A 17,722-nucleotide genomic window follows, 5' to 3' on the forward strand; every position below is an offset into this window, starting at 1 on the left:
TCCGATATCTAGGTGTCAGCAAGTTTGGTTTCTCCTGAGGCCTCTCTCCGTGGCTTGCAGACGGCCACCTGCCCATGTGTCTTTCCTCTGTGTGCATACCTCCCCAGCATCTGTGCAGCCAAATGGCCCCTTCCTAAAATGTCAGGTCAGATTACAGCCCACTCTAACAGCATCCTTGTAATTTAATCAGCTCTCTAGAGGCTCTATTTCCAAACACATTCTGAGGTACCGAGAATTAGAGCTTCCTTATATGAATTTGGGGAAGGGACACAATTGAGCCCCTGACAGTTCTCAAGAACTTTACTTGGGGCTGGGCATGGTGGCTCATTCCTGTAAACCTAGCACTCTGAGAGGCCCAGGTGGGAGGATCACTTGAGCTCAGGAGTTCGAGACCAACCTGAGCAAGAGTGAGACCCCCTGTCTCTACTAAAAATAGAAAGAAATTAGCTGGACAACTAAATATATGTAAAAAAATTAGCCGGGCATGGTGGCACATACCTGTAGTCCCAGCTACTCAGGAGGCTGAGGCAGAAGGATCGCTTGAGCCCAGGAGTTTGAGGTTGCTGTGAGCTAGGCTGACGCCACTGGAGCCCAGGCAACGGAGTGAGACTCTGTCTCCAATAAAAAAAAAGAACTTTACTTGGTCGGCTGATCCCTGGTGTATGTTGGGTTAATCTTCTAGCCCTGAGTGCTCATGTATTGAACCATCTGAGGCACTCAGAAAGCTTGCCCTCAGCCCTTCCAATCAAACTCTGATGAGATTTCAACCTTTTCCAGGTTTTAGCCCATCCACTGATACTATGTGGTGAGAGAGTCTAAAAACATCGCAATCTCAGTCACTTGAGGGCAAATTGGCTCTGATCATCTGTAGGTAGCAAAATGTCAAAGTTGGTGCTAAAGAAATTATTCGTGACACTTGTTTAAGATGGCAAGGCTGACTTTATTCAAGGAGGCAGTCAGAGCGACAGGTATAGGGACTGCTGCAACGGGGCCTTGCAAGTGTGGAGAGGGACTGGACTCAACTCTAAGGAGGACAAGTAGAGATTTATGATGAAGGGGAAGGGTGGGAGTCAGGAAAATTCCTAAAAGGAAACATCAGGGAGAAGGGATTTCCCGCTAAACTGGCTTGACGGGTTTCATCTCTGAAGGCACGCCAGGGTGGTCAGGTACCAATGGTGGGGAGTTTTCCCTAAACTGACTTAGCAAGATTCTTGCTCACACTGGATTCAACAGGAACAGAGAGGGAAACCCAAGGTCAGGCTTAATCAAGCTGGGGACTCAGAGGCTGACTAAAGTTTTGGTGAAAGTAGAGTCTTTTCTTCTCTGTATCTTTTCAGAAAAAAGAAAGAAAAATGAATAATAAATTTAAAAAGAAATAGGAAAAAAAAAAAAAAGGAAAGGAGAGAGTCTGTCTGGGGCATTAGCAATGTTCGCCCTGCATACGAGGCCCCTTCAGTCTGCCCGATGGACTCCGGGACTTTGATGGTATCTGGAACTGTAAACATGGGAACATGCCACATTGAGCTTGCAGTGCTCCACAGTGAGATGCCACATCCTGTTTGCTTCTTTCCTTGGCCACACAGGGCTAATCATAAGGTGATATTTCATAAGCACCTCTGCCTCCATTAGTTGCTTGGTCAGTGCAGTGACCTTCTTTCCCCCTCCCCCACCTCCCAGGATCCTCCTGGCTCACAGTAACAACAGGACTAGGCTGGGGACGGCTGGTGGGCTCCCTATCGCGTGCTGGTCCCACCACCATCACTCTAATTGTGGCATTACTCCACTGGGAACTTCCCTTACATACCAGAGCCCACCTACTCCAGTGTGCCTTTGTTCTGGCAAGTGTTCAGCAAGTGTTAACAGTGACTGACCCGAGAAAGAACCAAGCAGCACACAAGCGGCACACAGAGGGTCAGCGGGCTCAGAGGGGCATGCCACCAAATTCTGAGCACAGCTTCCTTATTTCTCTCCAGTTTTATACACTTTTTGGGGTTACACACAACCAATCAACTATGAGCATGCAAAATTATCCAGTTAACGGTGGGATTAGTAGGATCAGCCTTAAGCTTCACAGGTATCCAAACAGCAGTGGATTTTGCCTCACGGCCCCGGGCAGGGGCTTTTCCCTATCATCTAGGCCTGAAGAGCTCACTCATAGTTATTTCCGCCCATTGTTCAGTCTGAGAGTTGTTTCCAAATCCAGTTAGTTTCCCAGCCAAGTGCTTCCTGGCACCGCAGTGACTTAGACTCATGTCTAAAAGGACTGAAAAGGTTTAGCAACCTTGGTTGCTGTCAAGTTCCCAACACACCTTGCCCAGCATGAAGCTTCTGGCTTTCCTGCAGGAAGAAGGGAACTTGGCTTCTGCCCTAGTCCTGTTTGTTCTTTTTTTTTTTTTTTGAGACAGAGTCTCGTCAGCCTAGCTCACAGCAACCTCGAACTCTTGGGCTCAACCGATCTTCCTGCCTTAGCCCTCCTGAGTAGCTGGGCTACTCAGTACAGTACAGGCATGTGTCACCATGCCCCGCTAATTTTTTCTATATATATTTTTAGTTGGCCAGCTAATTTCTTTCTAATTTTTAGTAGAGATGGGGTCTCACTCTTGCTCAGGCTGGTCTGGAACTCCTGACCTTGAGTGATCCGCCCGTCTCAGCCTCCCAGAGGGCTAAGATTACAGGTGTGAGCCACCACACCCGGCTCCTGTTTGTTCTTGCAGGGGATGATGTCTGAGTAGAGAGGTGACTTAAAGGCACTTGAAGGCATCAGGTCAACACAAGTGCAAACAGCATGGACTCAGCAAAGGTGTCTAGGCCGTCTTGGTCTTCATCCTGCACATTCACAGCAAATGCCAAAGTTGGCCATGGTAACTTCTCCTGCTACAGCCCAGAGCCTTAAATGCTGTGGCCTGATAGTGAGAGAGAATGTCCCTCATGGGCAAACCATCAATCTCCTCTTTGAGGTCCCCCTGGTGTAATTGCCAGGTCCACATTGTCCTGTAGTCTGGACTTTCAGTTTGTTTCTTTCTCTCCCATTTAGCCTGAATGGCATTTTTCTTGGCCTGTATCCAGGCTTCTATTCCAAAAAGTGTGTTGCCCAGTGAATTTTCTGAATTTAATTGTCTGTGACAAACCAGTCAAACTGACCCTGAGTGACTATCTCATCCTCTAGACACTTCTGTTTTCCATTATAAATCCAGGCTGGAGTTACAAAGACCCTAAAAGCAGCTGGTCACGGTGGCTCATGCCTGTAATCCTAGCACTCTGGGAAGCCGAGGTGGGTGGATCACTCAAGGTCAGGAGTTCTAAACCAGCCTGAGCAAGAGGGAGACCCCATCTCTACTAAAAGTAGAAAGAAATGAGCTGGACAACTAAAAGTATATAGCAAAATATTAGCCGGGCATGGTGGCACATGCCTGTAGTCCCAGCTACTTGGGAGACTAAGGCAGAAGGATTGCTTGAGCCTAGGAGTCTGAGGTTGCTGTGAGCTAGGCTGACACCATGGCACTCTAGCCCGGGCAACAGAGTGAGACTCAAAAAAAAATTTTTTTTTAAATACAAAGACCCTAAAAGCTATAGGGTCTGCTGCCCATGGGTACTTAAAAAACAACAAAAACTGTAACAGCCCTGAGTGGCCTTCACATGTTCTTCCTCCATGCTCAGCATGTCAGCAAAGAGGTAGACATGGCCAGGCTGGCTTGGAGCACTGGGTCAGTCATTAGGCAACCATGTGATTTCCATTCCTCAAATAGCACAACTGGTGTGTCTTCCTAATCTGTCACCCAGAAGCCAACCTTTCTAGTATCACTGGGCTTTTACCTCTCTCTAATATTCCTGCTTTCCTCTCACTCATTGCAAGAGTGGACCTCAGTACCCCTCTGCATAACCGACTGGCCCTGCTGACCAGGGAGTATCTCATCTGTGGTCATGGCTAGGGTGGGAGGTAAGCAGTTTTACTTTTCCAGTGGTATAAGAGTGTAAACAACAACCACAGTGTCAGTGTGCTTTTCTTTTTTATTTATTTATTTTTATTTTTTATTTTTTTGAGAAAGAGTCTCACTCTATTTATTTTTGGGGACAGAGTATCACTCTGTTGCCCAGGCTAGAGTGCCGTGGTGTCAGCCTAGCTCACAGCAACCTCAAACTCCTGGGCTCAAGCAATCCTCCTGCCTCAGCCTCCCAAGTAGCTGGGACCACAGGCATGTGCCACCATGCCCAGCTAATTTTTTCTATATATTTTTAGTTGTCCAGCTAATTTCTTTCTATTTTTAGTAGAGACGGGGTCTCGCTCTTGCTCAGGCTGGTTTTGAACTCCTGACCTTGAGAAATTCACCCGCCTCGGCCTTCCAGAGTGCTAGAATTACAGGCGTGAGCCACCGTGCCGGGTCTTCTTAGCTTTTCTTAGCTTGATGGAGTCCTTTCCCTTTTATCTCTAACCACCAATGCAAGCCATTAAGTGTCTCAGGACCAGAGGCAAGTGTCACTTGGATCCCTTGTCACCAAACACAAGGTCGTTACCATTCAATCATCCTGATTCATACCTGGTTGGTTGGCCTACTGAGCTACCTGTTTTTTTTCAAAAATGGTCAACGTGATCCTGCCAACCTCTGGGAGGGAGTTAAAAATCCAGTGTTGCCAACAAACCTGTCAGAAGCAGGTAGGCCAAAGCTCCTTGTAGTATGACCTCTGCAGTGGGTTGGATGGTACCCCCTCCCCACAAAAGATATGCCCACCTGGAACCTTAGAATGTGTCTTATTTGGCATAAGTGTTCTTGCGGATATCATCAAGGTAAGAATTTTAGGACGAGATCATCCTGGATTACAGTGGGCCCTAAATCCAACAAGAGTCTTTATAAGAGACAGAAAGACAGAGACACAGGGAAGAAGGCCATGTGGGGATGGAGGCAGAGTGGAGTGGCGTGTCTATAAGCCAATGGACACCATGGGTTGTTGGCTTCTGGCAGAAGCTGAGAGAGACATAGGATGAATTAGCCCTGAGGACCTCCAGAAGGAACTCTGCCGATACCTTAGTTTTGGACCCCTGGCCTCCAGAACTGTTGTTTTAAGCCACAGACTTTGTTGCAACAGCCTTAGGAAACTAATATACCCTCTTTTACGGCAAGACAAACAGGCCTTCTGTAGCTAACTTTTGCTGGGAGTTACAGATTGTGTATCAGGAACACAGAGTTTCTTACTTTATGAAAGACGGAAGTAATTTTCCTTGACTGCCAGAGAAATTCAGTGTTGTACACCCACCTACGTGGTTTCAAGATACCTTACTTGGCAAACAGGCCCAGAGTTTTGTTGGGGCTTATGGGTCATGGTTGCTGCCACTGGCAGTCAGTCACAGCCACTCAGAATAAGAGCTTTAACTTGCCAATCCACAAGGCATCATTATAGAGTGAAAATTTTGGACATCAGAGGAACTTTCCAGCACTTTATGCACATTCACAGTTCAAACCTATAGCACATTTCAGGACCAATTACACAATTTTACAATAGTTCATATATTGAGTGGGCTGGAGCCTCACTTGGAAAGTTATTTTATCCTTTTTTCTTCTCTCTTCACTGCAAGTGTTTTGCCTATTAGCAACCTTTTTTACAGAAACACAGACCAAGTTTTTTTTTTTTTTTTTTTTTGAGACAGAGTTTCACTTTATTGCCCCGGCTAGAGTGCCGTGGCTCACAGCAACCTCAAACTCCCAGGCTCAAGCGATCCTCCTGCCTCAGCCTCCCGAGTAGCTGGGACTACAGGCATGCAGCACCACCATGCCCGGCTAATTTTTTCTATATATATTAGTTGGCCAATTAATTTCTTTCTATTTATAGTAGAGACGGGGTCTCGCTCTTGCTCAAGCTGGTTTCGAACTCCTGACCTTGAGCAATCCGCCTGCTTCGGCCTCCCAGAGTGCTAGGATTATAGGTGTGAGCCACCACGCCCAGCCGGCCCAGACCAAGTTTTAACACATGTACCACGGGGATTATGTGGTAGCTGGAAGTAGAGGGAGTGACTTGCACGGTTAGTACAGCTTTGCACTCACTTTTGGTGTTAAGTGGCCATTAACTCAGCCTCAAACTCACTATTAACACCTGAAGGCACTAATACTACCTCTAGCTGCTGGACTTCCCAATGTTGATCAGCAGGTGATATAGAATATTGTTATTCTATGAGTTCTCAATTATTATTATTATTATTGATTTGCATTTCAAAGATAAAATACAATGCAATATATGCTATAAGAAAGGAAATAAACTATATGCTATGGGGCAGAGAGGTGGCATTGAGATGGTCTGTAACATGGAAAAGGTACATCCAGTAGATTAGTTCTGTACACTCAATGAGGTAATGCATGAACACTTTTCCTGGCACTTAGTATATGTTAACTATCATTATCATTATTTGGTGGACTAAACTGTGTATACTCAGCACTTAGGATGATGTTTATTTATTTATTTATTTATTTTGAGACAGAGTCTCACTCTGTTGCCCCGGCTAGAGTGCCGTAGCATCAGTTTAGCTCACAGCAACGTCAAACTCCTAGGCTCAAGCAATCCTTCTGCCTCAGCCTCCTGAGTAGCTGGGACTACAGGCATTCGCCACCATGCCCGGCTAATTTTTTCTATGTATTTTTAGTTGGCCAATTAATTTCTATTTTTAGTAGAGACAGGGTCTCACTCTTGCTCAGGCTGGTTTCAAACTCCTGACCTTGAGTGATCCACCCGCCTCGGCCTCCCAGAGTGCTAAGATTACAGGCATGAGCCACCACGCCTGGCCAGGATGATGTTTAATATATAGTAAGTACGCAATATATGTATGTTAAATGAATGAATGCACTTGGGAACTCACAGTTCCCATGGTTTATGGACCTTTTCATCTATGTATTCAAAATTGAACTCAATAGCTTCTCCCACAAACCTGTGTTCACGTTTGCAGTCCATCCATTTCCCAAGCTCTAAACCTCAGAGGCATGGCCATTTCTCTGGTCTCTTCAGTATGTTCCTGGCCTATCATCTGCTTCCATGGCTATAGTCACCAATACCTCGGCTACTTCGGTAGCCCCCCAAATGACACCCCATAGTGCAGAACGCTAGGCCCTCAAGGTCTTAAGCCATCCTGCCTCTGCAGCAGCCTCTCTCCAGCCACAGTGGACTTCTCACTATCCCCTAACTACCTCTCATTCAACATTTGTTGAGCACCCATCTGCTGGGCCCTGTGCTAAATTCTGCCAACATAAAGATGAATCACTCACTCCCTTCTACCTAGAAAGCTCTTTGCCCACTTCCTGTCCTCCAAGCCCCTCTGCCCCAGGTGATTAATCATCAGTAGAGTGATTTTCATCGCTCTACTTTGGCACTCTGTGATATTCCAAGATGTTTCATTAGCTGTCCTTCCTGAGTAGATTCTGAGCTCCTCATGGGCAAGGAACCACGCCTCTGGGACAGTACCAATTGCCTGACATGTTAGGTGTTCACGCCACACTAGAGAAAGAGATGAAGGGAGAGAGGACACAGATCTTCTGCCTTTTGCAAGAAGGTAGGAGGCAGGTGTGGCCAGAAACCTGTTAAGCTACTGCTGGAACAGAGTGATAATGGTTACTGTATTCAGCAACAAGTGGGCTTCTTCTGGCCCCTGGGTGGCTTCCCCAGCTGTGTGGCAGGGATTAAAAGTACTAACCCTCTGCACAGTCAAAAATTCATATATAAATTTTGACTCCCCCAAAAATAGCCAGCCTATGGTTGACCCAAAACCTTCTGAGTAACAAATAGCCAATTAACACATATTTTGTATGTTACGTGTATTATATACTATATTCTTATAATATATTAAGACAATCGTAAAGACAAAACATATTTATTATTCATTAAGTAGAAGTGGATCATCATAAAGGTCTTCATCCTTGTCATCTTCACACCAAGTGGGCTGAGGAGGTGGAGGAAGAGAAGGGATTGGTCTTGCCGCCTCCGGGGTGGCCAAGGAGGAAGAAAGTCCACATATGGGTGGACCCATGCAGTTCAAACCCATGTTGTTTGAGGGTCAACTGTGGATTATTAAGAATGAAGTCCTGCCCACAGATCCTGAACAGGGAGCCCTGGATAGAAGATCCCACAACTTCCAGAACTGACTCCACCATTTCAGAGCAGGTTCAAACAGACTCACCACCTCTACAGCCTTAGGTCCCACTCCCATAGCTAAAGGGCTGGAAATCATGGGATGGACTGATAGTGCTGAGCCTCAGGGACCAGTCCAGGCTGCAGATAAACATGAAACAGGTCTGTTAGGAGCAGGACTGTGTGGAATGGCAAAGTATTGGCTGGGATGGAAAAACAAGTAAATTTTTAAGAGGAACAATGGGGAATAAACCAAAGAATTATATAGCTAATTGGAATGGTTAGGAGAGAATGAAAACCACATTTTCCAGATGGCAATATATACCAGATTCAAAGCAATGGAAATGTGGCCAATGGGTGGATTCTGTCATAACTGGAACTTGGCCCTTAGAAGCTGGCACGCACCTTGGAGTCACAGCTACACGAGAGGCTGAGGTGGGAGGAATGCTTGAGCCCAAGAGTTCTAGTCTGTAGTTGTGCCCGTGAATAGCCACTGCACTCCAGCCTGGGCAATATAGCAAGACCCCATCTCTTAAAAACACGCAAAGAACTGGGGCCTGGAGGAAAGCCGCACTCACTACACAGGACAAGGAATGTGGGAAGGTCTCACTGTCGGCAATATGACTCTGGACCAGGGCAGATCTTCTCTAATAGATTTAGGCACAGACAGTGGAGGGTCAGCATCCTAAGCCCCTGAAAGGGGTGGAAGACCTCTGGGCAAGCCAGGTCAGTTCCCCAGGATTACTGAGATAGTAGGACAGGAGTGGAGGGCCAGAGCCACAGCCACACATGGCATGCACACATCGAGACTTTGATCATCTGTCTCCACCCCCTAGCATTCTTCAGGCCAAGTCCCAGAAGGTAAAACTTGAGACCATCTCCTTCCCTGTTGACTAGACTCTGTCATCATCATGGTTGTGGTTAATCAGAGCAAGGAATGGTGCTGCTCTTGCTCACCAAGATTGTCCCATGGCCCCAGAACAGCACAAACAGCTTAAGTATTAGCTACCTCTTTTTTTTCTTTTTGGAGAAAGAGTCTTGCTGTGTCTCCCTGGGCTAGAGTGCAGTGGTGTCATCATACCTCACTGCAACCTCAGACCCCAGGGAACCAGAGCTCTCACATGGCAGCTGACCTCTGAAGGTCTGAGTGTCTTGGGTCCCACACCTCAAACCACTTGAGACAGACACACTAGGCTTTCAATATAAGTTTCCTTTTATTTTGAAATTGAAACAGCGAAATGAAGTGGTTTGTGGCTGAAACAACCTTCACGGGAAAGAGAACTGGAGTGTTTGTTCATCCATCAAAAAAAACAAACTCCAAAGTCTGAGCCAGCTGCCCCACCTCCCCCAACAAAGTCAAGAACAGATTCAAGGATGGGAGGAAGGGTACAACCAAAATCAGGGTGGTGATGGCTGGCAGATTTCCAGTAAAATACAATTTTCAAAGTTGCTGCAATTACAGAAGAAGGTAGCAGTCATTCTTAAAAACAGTCACAAGCAGGAGCCCTCCAGCCCTTCCCGATTTGCATCCAAAAACATAATGTTTCCCTCTCCTGAATAAGTGATGTCCCAGGACTGCTCCCCAATCCACTTTGCCTCAGGGGAGGAGGCTCTTTTGACTCACTCTGGTTTCAGAGATCAGGATCAAGATTCTGGAGAAAGGAAAGAATCCAAATGGTAGTAAAGGAAGTTTATTCATTACGATAACTCATCATCTGCTAAAATTCATTTTGAACGCGCCTTTACATAGCAGTGGCTTACATAAGGATTTGCACAGAAATGTTACAAGCGGCTCCCCAGCCCCCACAGGAGGAAAGGGTGAGTCAAGACTTAAGCACCCCTAACACACACAGAGCCTTTCTTGGGGGAGGGGGAGGGGGGTGACTGGAGTCACCTGGCCAGGAGGGTGAGGGGAAGACAAGAGCAGGTAGGACTCACTGGCAGGAATGGGGCGGGGGGTGAGACGAGCCAGGGGTGGCTGTGAAAGCTGTACCTGTTAGAAGGGCTAGCAGGTTATCTTAAACAAGTGAAAAAAATTGCCAAAGAGTGAAACTTATTTATGGGGGAAAAAAAAAAAGAAAACAGAAGAGTTTGGAAAAGTATGAGAAATTAAAACAATCCAGTGGTCACTGGAAAATGTCTCCCTCTTTTAAAAAATTTTTTTTGGTCTTTTTTTTTAAAATTTTTTGGAAAGTATTTGTAAGGTAATATTTTTTTTTCCTTTGGAAAAAGAAATCTTTTTTCCCCCCCTAACCTAAGCAAGTGGAGTTGTCACTACCTAATTTATCTCTATTGTTTTGCTAAGAGGTAGATAAAACAAAAGTGAAATGGGGCTTCTATGAGGAGGTCCATTAGAGGGTGGGGAGGGGCTGGGGTGGCCCAGTGGAACTCCCCGACTACAAAGACACAAAGACGGCCTAAGCGAGTCCGAAGGACTGGGCCCTCAGACTCTCCCAGGGCAAAGGATCCTATGCCACCTCTTGTCCTTCTAGAGCCACCGTCCCCTTGAAGACTGAGAAGGGAAACAGTGGAGGTGGAGGATCTCAAAGAAACCCTGTCAAAGAGGTCTCAGGTCTGGCTTCCCCAGGCTTCGTGACTTTGGGGCTGAGTGGCGGGTTCCAGGCCAAGCCCCAGGTCTCGCTCCAGCCAACCCCCTCTGGCAGAAGGGGGGGCAGCAATTCCTTTCCTCACCACCTGATCGACAAAGCTATAGTAGGTGAGTGAGAGGAAAGGTGGAGGCAAAGGGGGGTGAAACCTGGGCAGGGAAGGCAGAAAGGGGGACCTAATGGCCAGCCCTCCCAACCCAACCGATATGAGGGGGGATCCTGGCAGGCCTGCCTGTTCCCCAAAGACAAACCTTTTGTGGCACAAGCCTCAACTCACTCCTCCTGGCTGGGATTCACACCCTTATGCATGAGTCCCTGCCCTCGGCTCCAATCTTATTGTAAGGATTGAGGTAGTTAATCCATTTATACTCGTAGCTTCCATTACCTGTGGTTAAACACATGCTCCCGAGGAGCTTCCTGCTATTTCCTTTAAGAAAACAAAAATTCTTTTTTCTTTTGTCTTGTCAGTCCGGATTCCACCACACTAAGGTGCCAGTATTGGCACCATCAGACTGTGCCCCAAAGCCATGCACGGGCCTGAGGGTCAGGGATGCGGCTCTCACCTCCACGTCCCCCTTCAGACATGAGGCCTCCTCCCTTGTCCTGCACCCTGCAGAGAAGCCTTCCCTATCCAAAGGAAAGAAACTGAAGGTGTCAGCTGGTGTTACTCTAAGTCTGAATACAAGAGAAATGTTCTGCATCTAAATCATTGAGTATTTGTGTAAGGGAAATGGCTTTTATGTCCCCTGCCATTGATGAGGGTTTTTCTTCAATCTTCCTGCAATTACTGTGTCAGGCTGTGCTGTTTTCCTTCTACTGGTGGCCTGTGGTTTGAATGGCAAAGCCACCGGGATCTCCCCATAAACACTTCAGGGGAAAGAAAGGAGACCCCCCCCTCCTCCAGGACAGGCAGGAGGAAGGGGCTGCCTAGAGGCATCAGCTTCTCTGGAGGAGCAGGAAGGCTGGAGCGGCCCTCTGGGGCTCTGTGAGGTAGTTATGCAGCACTGCTGGTTCCCAGTTTGGCAGAGGGTATGTCTGGGGTGGGAGGAGGGGAAGGCACCCTTGAGAGCTAACTGAGGCCCCTCCTCACTGCCCGTCTGCCAGGCCTGAAGGGAACCGCGCGCCATCTCTGCAGTGGGGGCAGGGGACCGAGTAGTCCCGCAAGGGGGAGCCATTTGGAGCCCCAAACTTTCCCCCCTTCCCCAAAGTGCAACCAGGAGCCAACGGACCCGGACCCTTTTCTGGGCTTCCCTAGCCAAGTCCCCTACAAGCCTCGGGAGGGGAGGGCCCCATCCTTAGCTCATGTCACTTCCAGGAGCCCTTCCCCTCCGACAGCCCAGGTGTGTCAGAAGCCGGCTGTCGCTCTGATTCAGAAACAGCCTCTCTTTGGCACAGAGGAAAACAGACACAGAGAACCAACTGGAGTGTCCCCCTCCAGTGTCCTCTGGGTTTTACATGGGGTCTTTTCTGCCAATAGCGAGGCATAAGGAAGAGAATAGCTCCCAACTGCCCCCAGAAGTGGAGAGCTCAAGGAAAAGGGAAAAAAGATTGGTACGGACTGGGAGGAGGGGAGGAAAGAGAGAAAAAGGTGATGCAACTCCCTGTCCTTACAAATGGCTCTCTCCTGCCCAGACCCCTCCCAGGAGCCGAGTGTCCATGACCCAAACTGCAAAAGGCAACCAGACCCTAGAGGGGATTAAAGCCATCTGGTGTAACTGGCAGATGCAGCTTCAAAGTAAGTCAGTGAATCAAACCATTTTGGTTTTCTTTGTATTTCCAAGAATTCAAAAATATATCTTAAAGAGATGGTCCTTTCTTAAAAATATATATGTAGCACACATACACACATATATATCTTAGAGCACAGAAATGGGCTTTTTGTTGTTTTTTTTTTCCAAGTCGTTTTTCTCAAATCATCCAAATCTCCCAAGTGCTTTTCACAATAGCTCTCGTTATCTCACCCTGGATGGGGAAATGGAGGTGCTGAATAGGAGGGCGAGGCGCTGCCCAAGACCTAGCCTTCGAGCAAAGGATGCCTGCCCGCTAACCTTTAATCACCAAACCGTATTCCTTTTGCTTCCTGGTAGTACAACTTCCACGATTTTCCTGCTGGGCAAAAATCAGCCATGAGTGGAGCCTTGCCTAATGCAAGCAAGTGAAGTTTTCTAGCCCCGGGCCCCACACTTCCTGGTCTTTTCTGCTTGCCCAAACAGCCAAAGGAAAAGGACTCGGGCTTAAGGTGTGAAGGAAGCAGGTCCCCAAGGAAACTGAACACTGCAACAATCACATTTCAGGTACTGTGGGATTTTTTTTCTTTCTGATGATGATAGTTTGAACCAGATATCAAAGCATGCTTGCTGCTGGAAATTCGCTTTAAATCACTAAATGGCCGATGTCTGAATGTCATGTGCTTCATCTTGGGATAAAGCATATAGAGCCAGAGATGGAACATTGGGAGACCCTTATTGTGGTTGGGACAGGTGGGGAGGCTTAATTCTACTGGCCTCATAGGATCCCTAAATGCTTTCCTGCTTCTCCTCTCTTTGGGCCAGTTAGTTCTGGGGGCTGCAACGGAACATCATAGGGAGAAAGTGGTAACAAGGCAGGAACCTGTCCCAGTCTCATCCCCATATCCCCTGCCCCTCCTTGCCACCCACCACCACCCTAAATCAAGAATTCCCTAAGTTTGGGTCCACTTTTAAAAATCAATCTAAAGAAGACAGGGAGACAGAAGGGGTGCAGTTATCTGAGTGTCTGCTTGCCCCTTGGCTTATGGATATAGACTAAGAAGAAGTTGAGATGGAACTGAAATGAAACATTGTAATAACAAAAAAATGAAAAGCATTGCAATGACAAACCAGGTGGACCTCCCTGAGGGTGAGAGGGTGGCCTTGTCTTTCTTCCATGAACAGAATCTTGGCTCCCATATTTTTAGACGGAGAAAAATAGATTTTTTAAAAGGGTATATTTTTTCTAGTTATTTCTCTCCTCGATAAAACGGAGGCAATATTTTTTAAAATATCTCAACAGCACCACTGGTGGGAAAAACCGGCTGGCATGCTGTTTAACCAAAGGAGGAAAGAGGGGCGTCCAAGGGCCAATTGGTTGTTGGACATAGTTTTTGACCACTGAGGGCCCACAGCTCTGCTAGGCCTTTTAATCCTACTGGGTAGGATGTTCCAGCAGGGGCCAGCAGCATGGGGCTCTAGAAGCCAGAGATCAGAGCCAGGCAAGGCTCTGGGCTCTACCCCTCTGGGCTCTCCCAGACCTGGGCCTCCCTCTCAGCTCCAGCCTCTTCCCAAGAGGCCAGCCCCCACTGCCTTTCCCACCGGTCCTGTTCTCCATAGAGAGTTCCTAAAGGGTTAGCTGGCTCATGTAAGAAATTATGAAACATAACTTTCTCATTTTTTTCTTTTCATTAAAAAAATAAAATATTCAAGACTATCAGCTTCTCTTTTGCTTTGCTTTTCTTTTTATATAAAATATCAGCAAGCTGCAAAAAGAAAAAAATCAAAAAAATTTTTTTTTCAAAAATGGGGTTGGGGGAACAAAAAGGAAAATAAATGCTGAGGTAACTTCATACCTTGAGGTAGTTTACTTCGCACACAGCATTGCCTGACTCCGCCCACATGTCGTGGTTGTCTTGTTGTTATTGTTGTTGCAATGTTGGGAGGGAGGGGAACTCCACGCATGGGGTTTTCCACGTGTAGAGAGAGGCCTTCCTCCCTTCCCAGCACCCTTGCTATTATTGTCCAGGGAAGCTAAAGTGCATTACCTGGCTAATATGCATTGTCAATCAGTATATTAGGAGGGGAGGCCTAACCTCATTTAACTGATGGCTGCTGTCCTCCATAAGGGCTAAACTTCCAACGGATCTTATGAGCCTGGTAAATTAATAAATTAAGCTTATTTACTCCTTTGTGTATAATGCTGCTGGTATTCTGAATTTTGTTTAGACACATTTTTCATCATGCCAATAAATGAATCATGGAGGCAGAAGCCATCGATTAAATATTCCTCTAGAATACAAAAACAGAAGCAAGTATTCTACAATTTACTAAATTTGCCAGATGATGGACTTTAGCTTTATGGGGAGCTCAGGGTTGGCTTCCAAGTCCCACCACCACCAAGGAAACAGTGCCATGGCTGAGTGCCCAACAAGCCCTGCCTCTGGGAACCAGCCCTCATGGGAGCAAATGGGCTGGCATGAGGGCACCATGGCAGCCTTTGGGGCCACTCAAGTCCTCCATGGAACTGAGACTTTATCAAGGGGAGTCGGTTTCCCCTTCCCAGTGCTCATATCCAATCATTAAAATAGACTTTAAAAAAATATAAAATCCGCCTGAGAATGATGGGAATCAGGGACAGTGGTCAGCCCCTACCCTGTGAGCAATCAACACCACCTACGTGCACCTGGACATGACATGGGACCTGCATGGGCAGAGACGTGACTGTGGTGGAGAAGCCCCAGAAGAGTGGGGAATTTCACTTGTGCCAATTTTTCAAGATGGTGACCTGAAATAGATCAGCTACCAGGGCACTCCTTTTAAACGTGGATTATGACATATATTTTAAACATCTTTCTCCCCATTTCTTCCCCTTCCTTATTACTTACTGCACCTACTGACTGGTTGGAGAGGGATTGGAATTAAACAACAGATTCGGATGGGTCTTCTCCCTTGAGTCGATACAGTAAGCAAAGCAATGCATTTTTTCTGGTAGCAGTAAAGATAAAACAACATAGGAAGAGGTGATGTCAGCGCATGAGAATGGAGGTATTTTAATCAATTAACCAAGCAGGGGAAAGAAGGCTGGAAAGATTTTAGAGTCAAGAAAGAAACTATCCTTTGATGCTGATCAAACCACCCCTCTGTATGTTTTAAAAACCTTAAGGAAATTTTATTTCTCTTCCCACTGGAGTCTGACCTACCCTCTTGGTGGGGCCTGGAGAACTTCCTTAAATAATCCACGTTTAAAAGCACCCTGAGCTAGAATTTCAATGGTGACACCCCGAGGGGTGGGCAGTGTTGGGCCAATTGGTTGGGCATCTGGGGCGCAGAGATCAGGGTTCCTCACTGAACATCTTTCTCAAGCAAGTGGGCAAACCTGATCTACAGCCCAGCCCCGGTGTCCCGGATTCCCACTCATTCTCAGGCCTGCCGGGGAGAGTGCGCTCTCCATTGCTGCCCATTGTCCTGGACACGATGGGATGGGATGGGGCCGGTCACTTCCTCCGTGCCTGGGCCTGGTTACTCTGTCCCTTCTGGTGCTGCTGCTTAACCTGGGCCAGGATGTCTCGGATCTTTCGCTGAGCCATCTGCAGCAAGAACAGGCAAGAGGGAGGGTGTGAGGACCTCCAAGGAGACAGCCTTTGGCAGGGAGAGAGGCCATTGGGATCTGGGTGCCGGCAACAACAGAGCAGGTACACAGGACACAGAAGAAAGAGGAAAAGTGAGGGTAAGAGCGACCTTAAGTTTCTTTGCCTCCGACAGAGCTGGAGTATCCACTGGACAATACAGCAAGGATGGGGGAGCATGGGGGGCGGCAGGGTCAGAGAGACAGTAGCATAAGCCCACCCATCGAAATCTAAAATGTGACAAAGTCAACACATGTTACTAAGCCCCAAATGGAACACCTAGAGTTTCTAGACATTAGCATATTAAATGTTGTACAGAGTCATAAATAAGGAGAGGTCATCACAAATCCACTATTCATGTAACTACCCCAGGGAGGGGAACAAATACAATGCCCAGCTATGATGTAAGCTCCACTGAGAAAATGGATGAAATACCAAAGGATCGGGGTCTTTAACTCTTTCCTTCTTAAAAGTTTTTGCCCTATGACTAAAGTTTTACAAGGGAAATCAACTGCAAAATGGGATTCAGTTCATAGAAATTCACCTCAATGTCTTTGCTCTATAAATTGGGTGCTTTAAACTGTGTACATACAACAGTGCTGGGCATTCCAACACACTCATATGTGTTAGATACTATTATTGTAGCTCTTATTAATACTCCTCAAAGAGTTATCAGAGAAAGTTACTTATCTAAGGTCATTCAGCAGATAGACTGTGGGGTTTGAGCTCAAAGCCCTCTGCCTCTAAAACCCCCATTTGTGATGCTGCGCCACATGGCATGGGAGCCAGGTTCTGCCCTGGATTGCCTGAGCAGCCTCGAGTGGCCACCAAGAGGACTTGGTGATCCTCTCTGAACTGTAGGAAGTGCATTCAACAGTCTCCAAAGTTTCTTTCCAGTTTTAGTACTGGGGAGTTTAGATCTTAAGAAAACCCTATTAGCTGTCAATCACCCTTTCCCTGGCCTCATTAGGGTTCAGCAAAATTTGAACCTGATATTGGCCTTTCCTTCCAGGCTCTAGAGTCAGTCTCCATTGCTGGGCAGTGATAAGTTCTAGAAAGAGGAAAGGAGGAAGAACAGAAACCAGAGAGTGAACAGTCATTCTGGGAACAGCAAAGGGACTGCATCTGAAAAATGTAATCCACAGTGTCATTAGTGTTATTATTCCAAGATCAAGACTGGGTGATAGATAATACCAATTTCCTTTCATATCCAACGTAAACACAGGTTAGGGAAGAACTAAGGTTAGACAAAAGGAAAGACCATTAATAAATAATGTATAACATATATGAGGAGCTATATATAATGTATACCATACATGAAAATTGTTAGAGAACATTCCCTAGAGAGTCTTAAGAGGGTGTAAGTCATCTACTCATCCTACTCCTGCACCTAAAAGAAGAGAATGACCCAGCCCAGAGGCAGGCAGATATGGTCAAAGACACAGGACTTGTCACAGTCCTGCAGATCAACCTCTGGAGTCTCGCTTCTCTGCCCCTTGGGCTCCTGCAGTCCTCCCACAACAGGGAACACCATATGTACCTGGCTGGCATAGAAATGTCCGATGATTTTCACGATGACCTGGTCGTTCTCATCAGGGGTCTGGTCTCTTGGCACAACCACCTCAGCAGCTGTTAAATTCTGCAACTCATTCACCTG

The 17,722-nt window shown here is 46.8% G+C and overlaps 1 protein-coding gene across 3 annotated transcripts in view; it reads right to left on the reverse strand.

Annotated features, from left to right (window-relative positions):
- Positions 1–9,297: 9,297 nt before the first annotated feature.
- The window catches only part of IGF2BP1 (insulin like growth factor 2 mRNA binding protein 1), a 50,812-nt gene continuing 42,387 nt past the window's right edge, over positions 9,298–17,722 (reverse strand). For 2 of the 3 annotated variants that reach the window (XM_075993947.1, XM_020281122.2), the window contains exons 14-15: positions 17,606–17,719; positions 15,934–16,026 (exon numbers count right to left, since the gene is read on the reverse strand). In XM_075993947.1, the coding sequence (XP_075850062.1) occupies positions 15,934–16,026; positions 17,606–17,719 (207 nt within the window). Of the gene's footprint in view, positions 16,027–17,605; positions 17,720–17,722 lie in introns of all 3 variants that reach the window. The other variant, XM_020281127.2, reaches the window with a different exon arrangement.

Source organism: Microcebus murinus, chromosome 18 (genome assembly GCF_040939455.1).
Source record: "Microcebus murinus isolate Inina chromosome 18, M.murinus_Inina_mat1.0, whole genome shotgun sequence".
NCBI lineage: Eukaryota > Metazoa > Chordata > Mammalia > Primates > Cheirogaleidae > Microcebus > Microcebus murinus.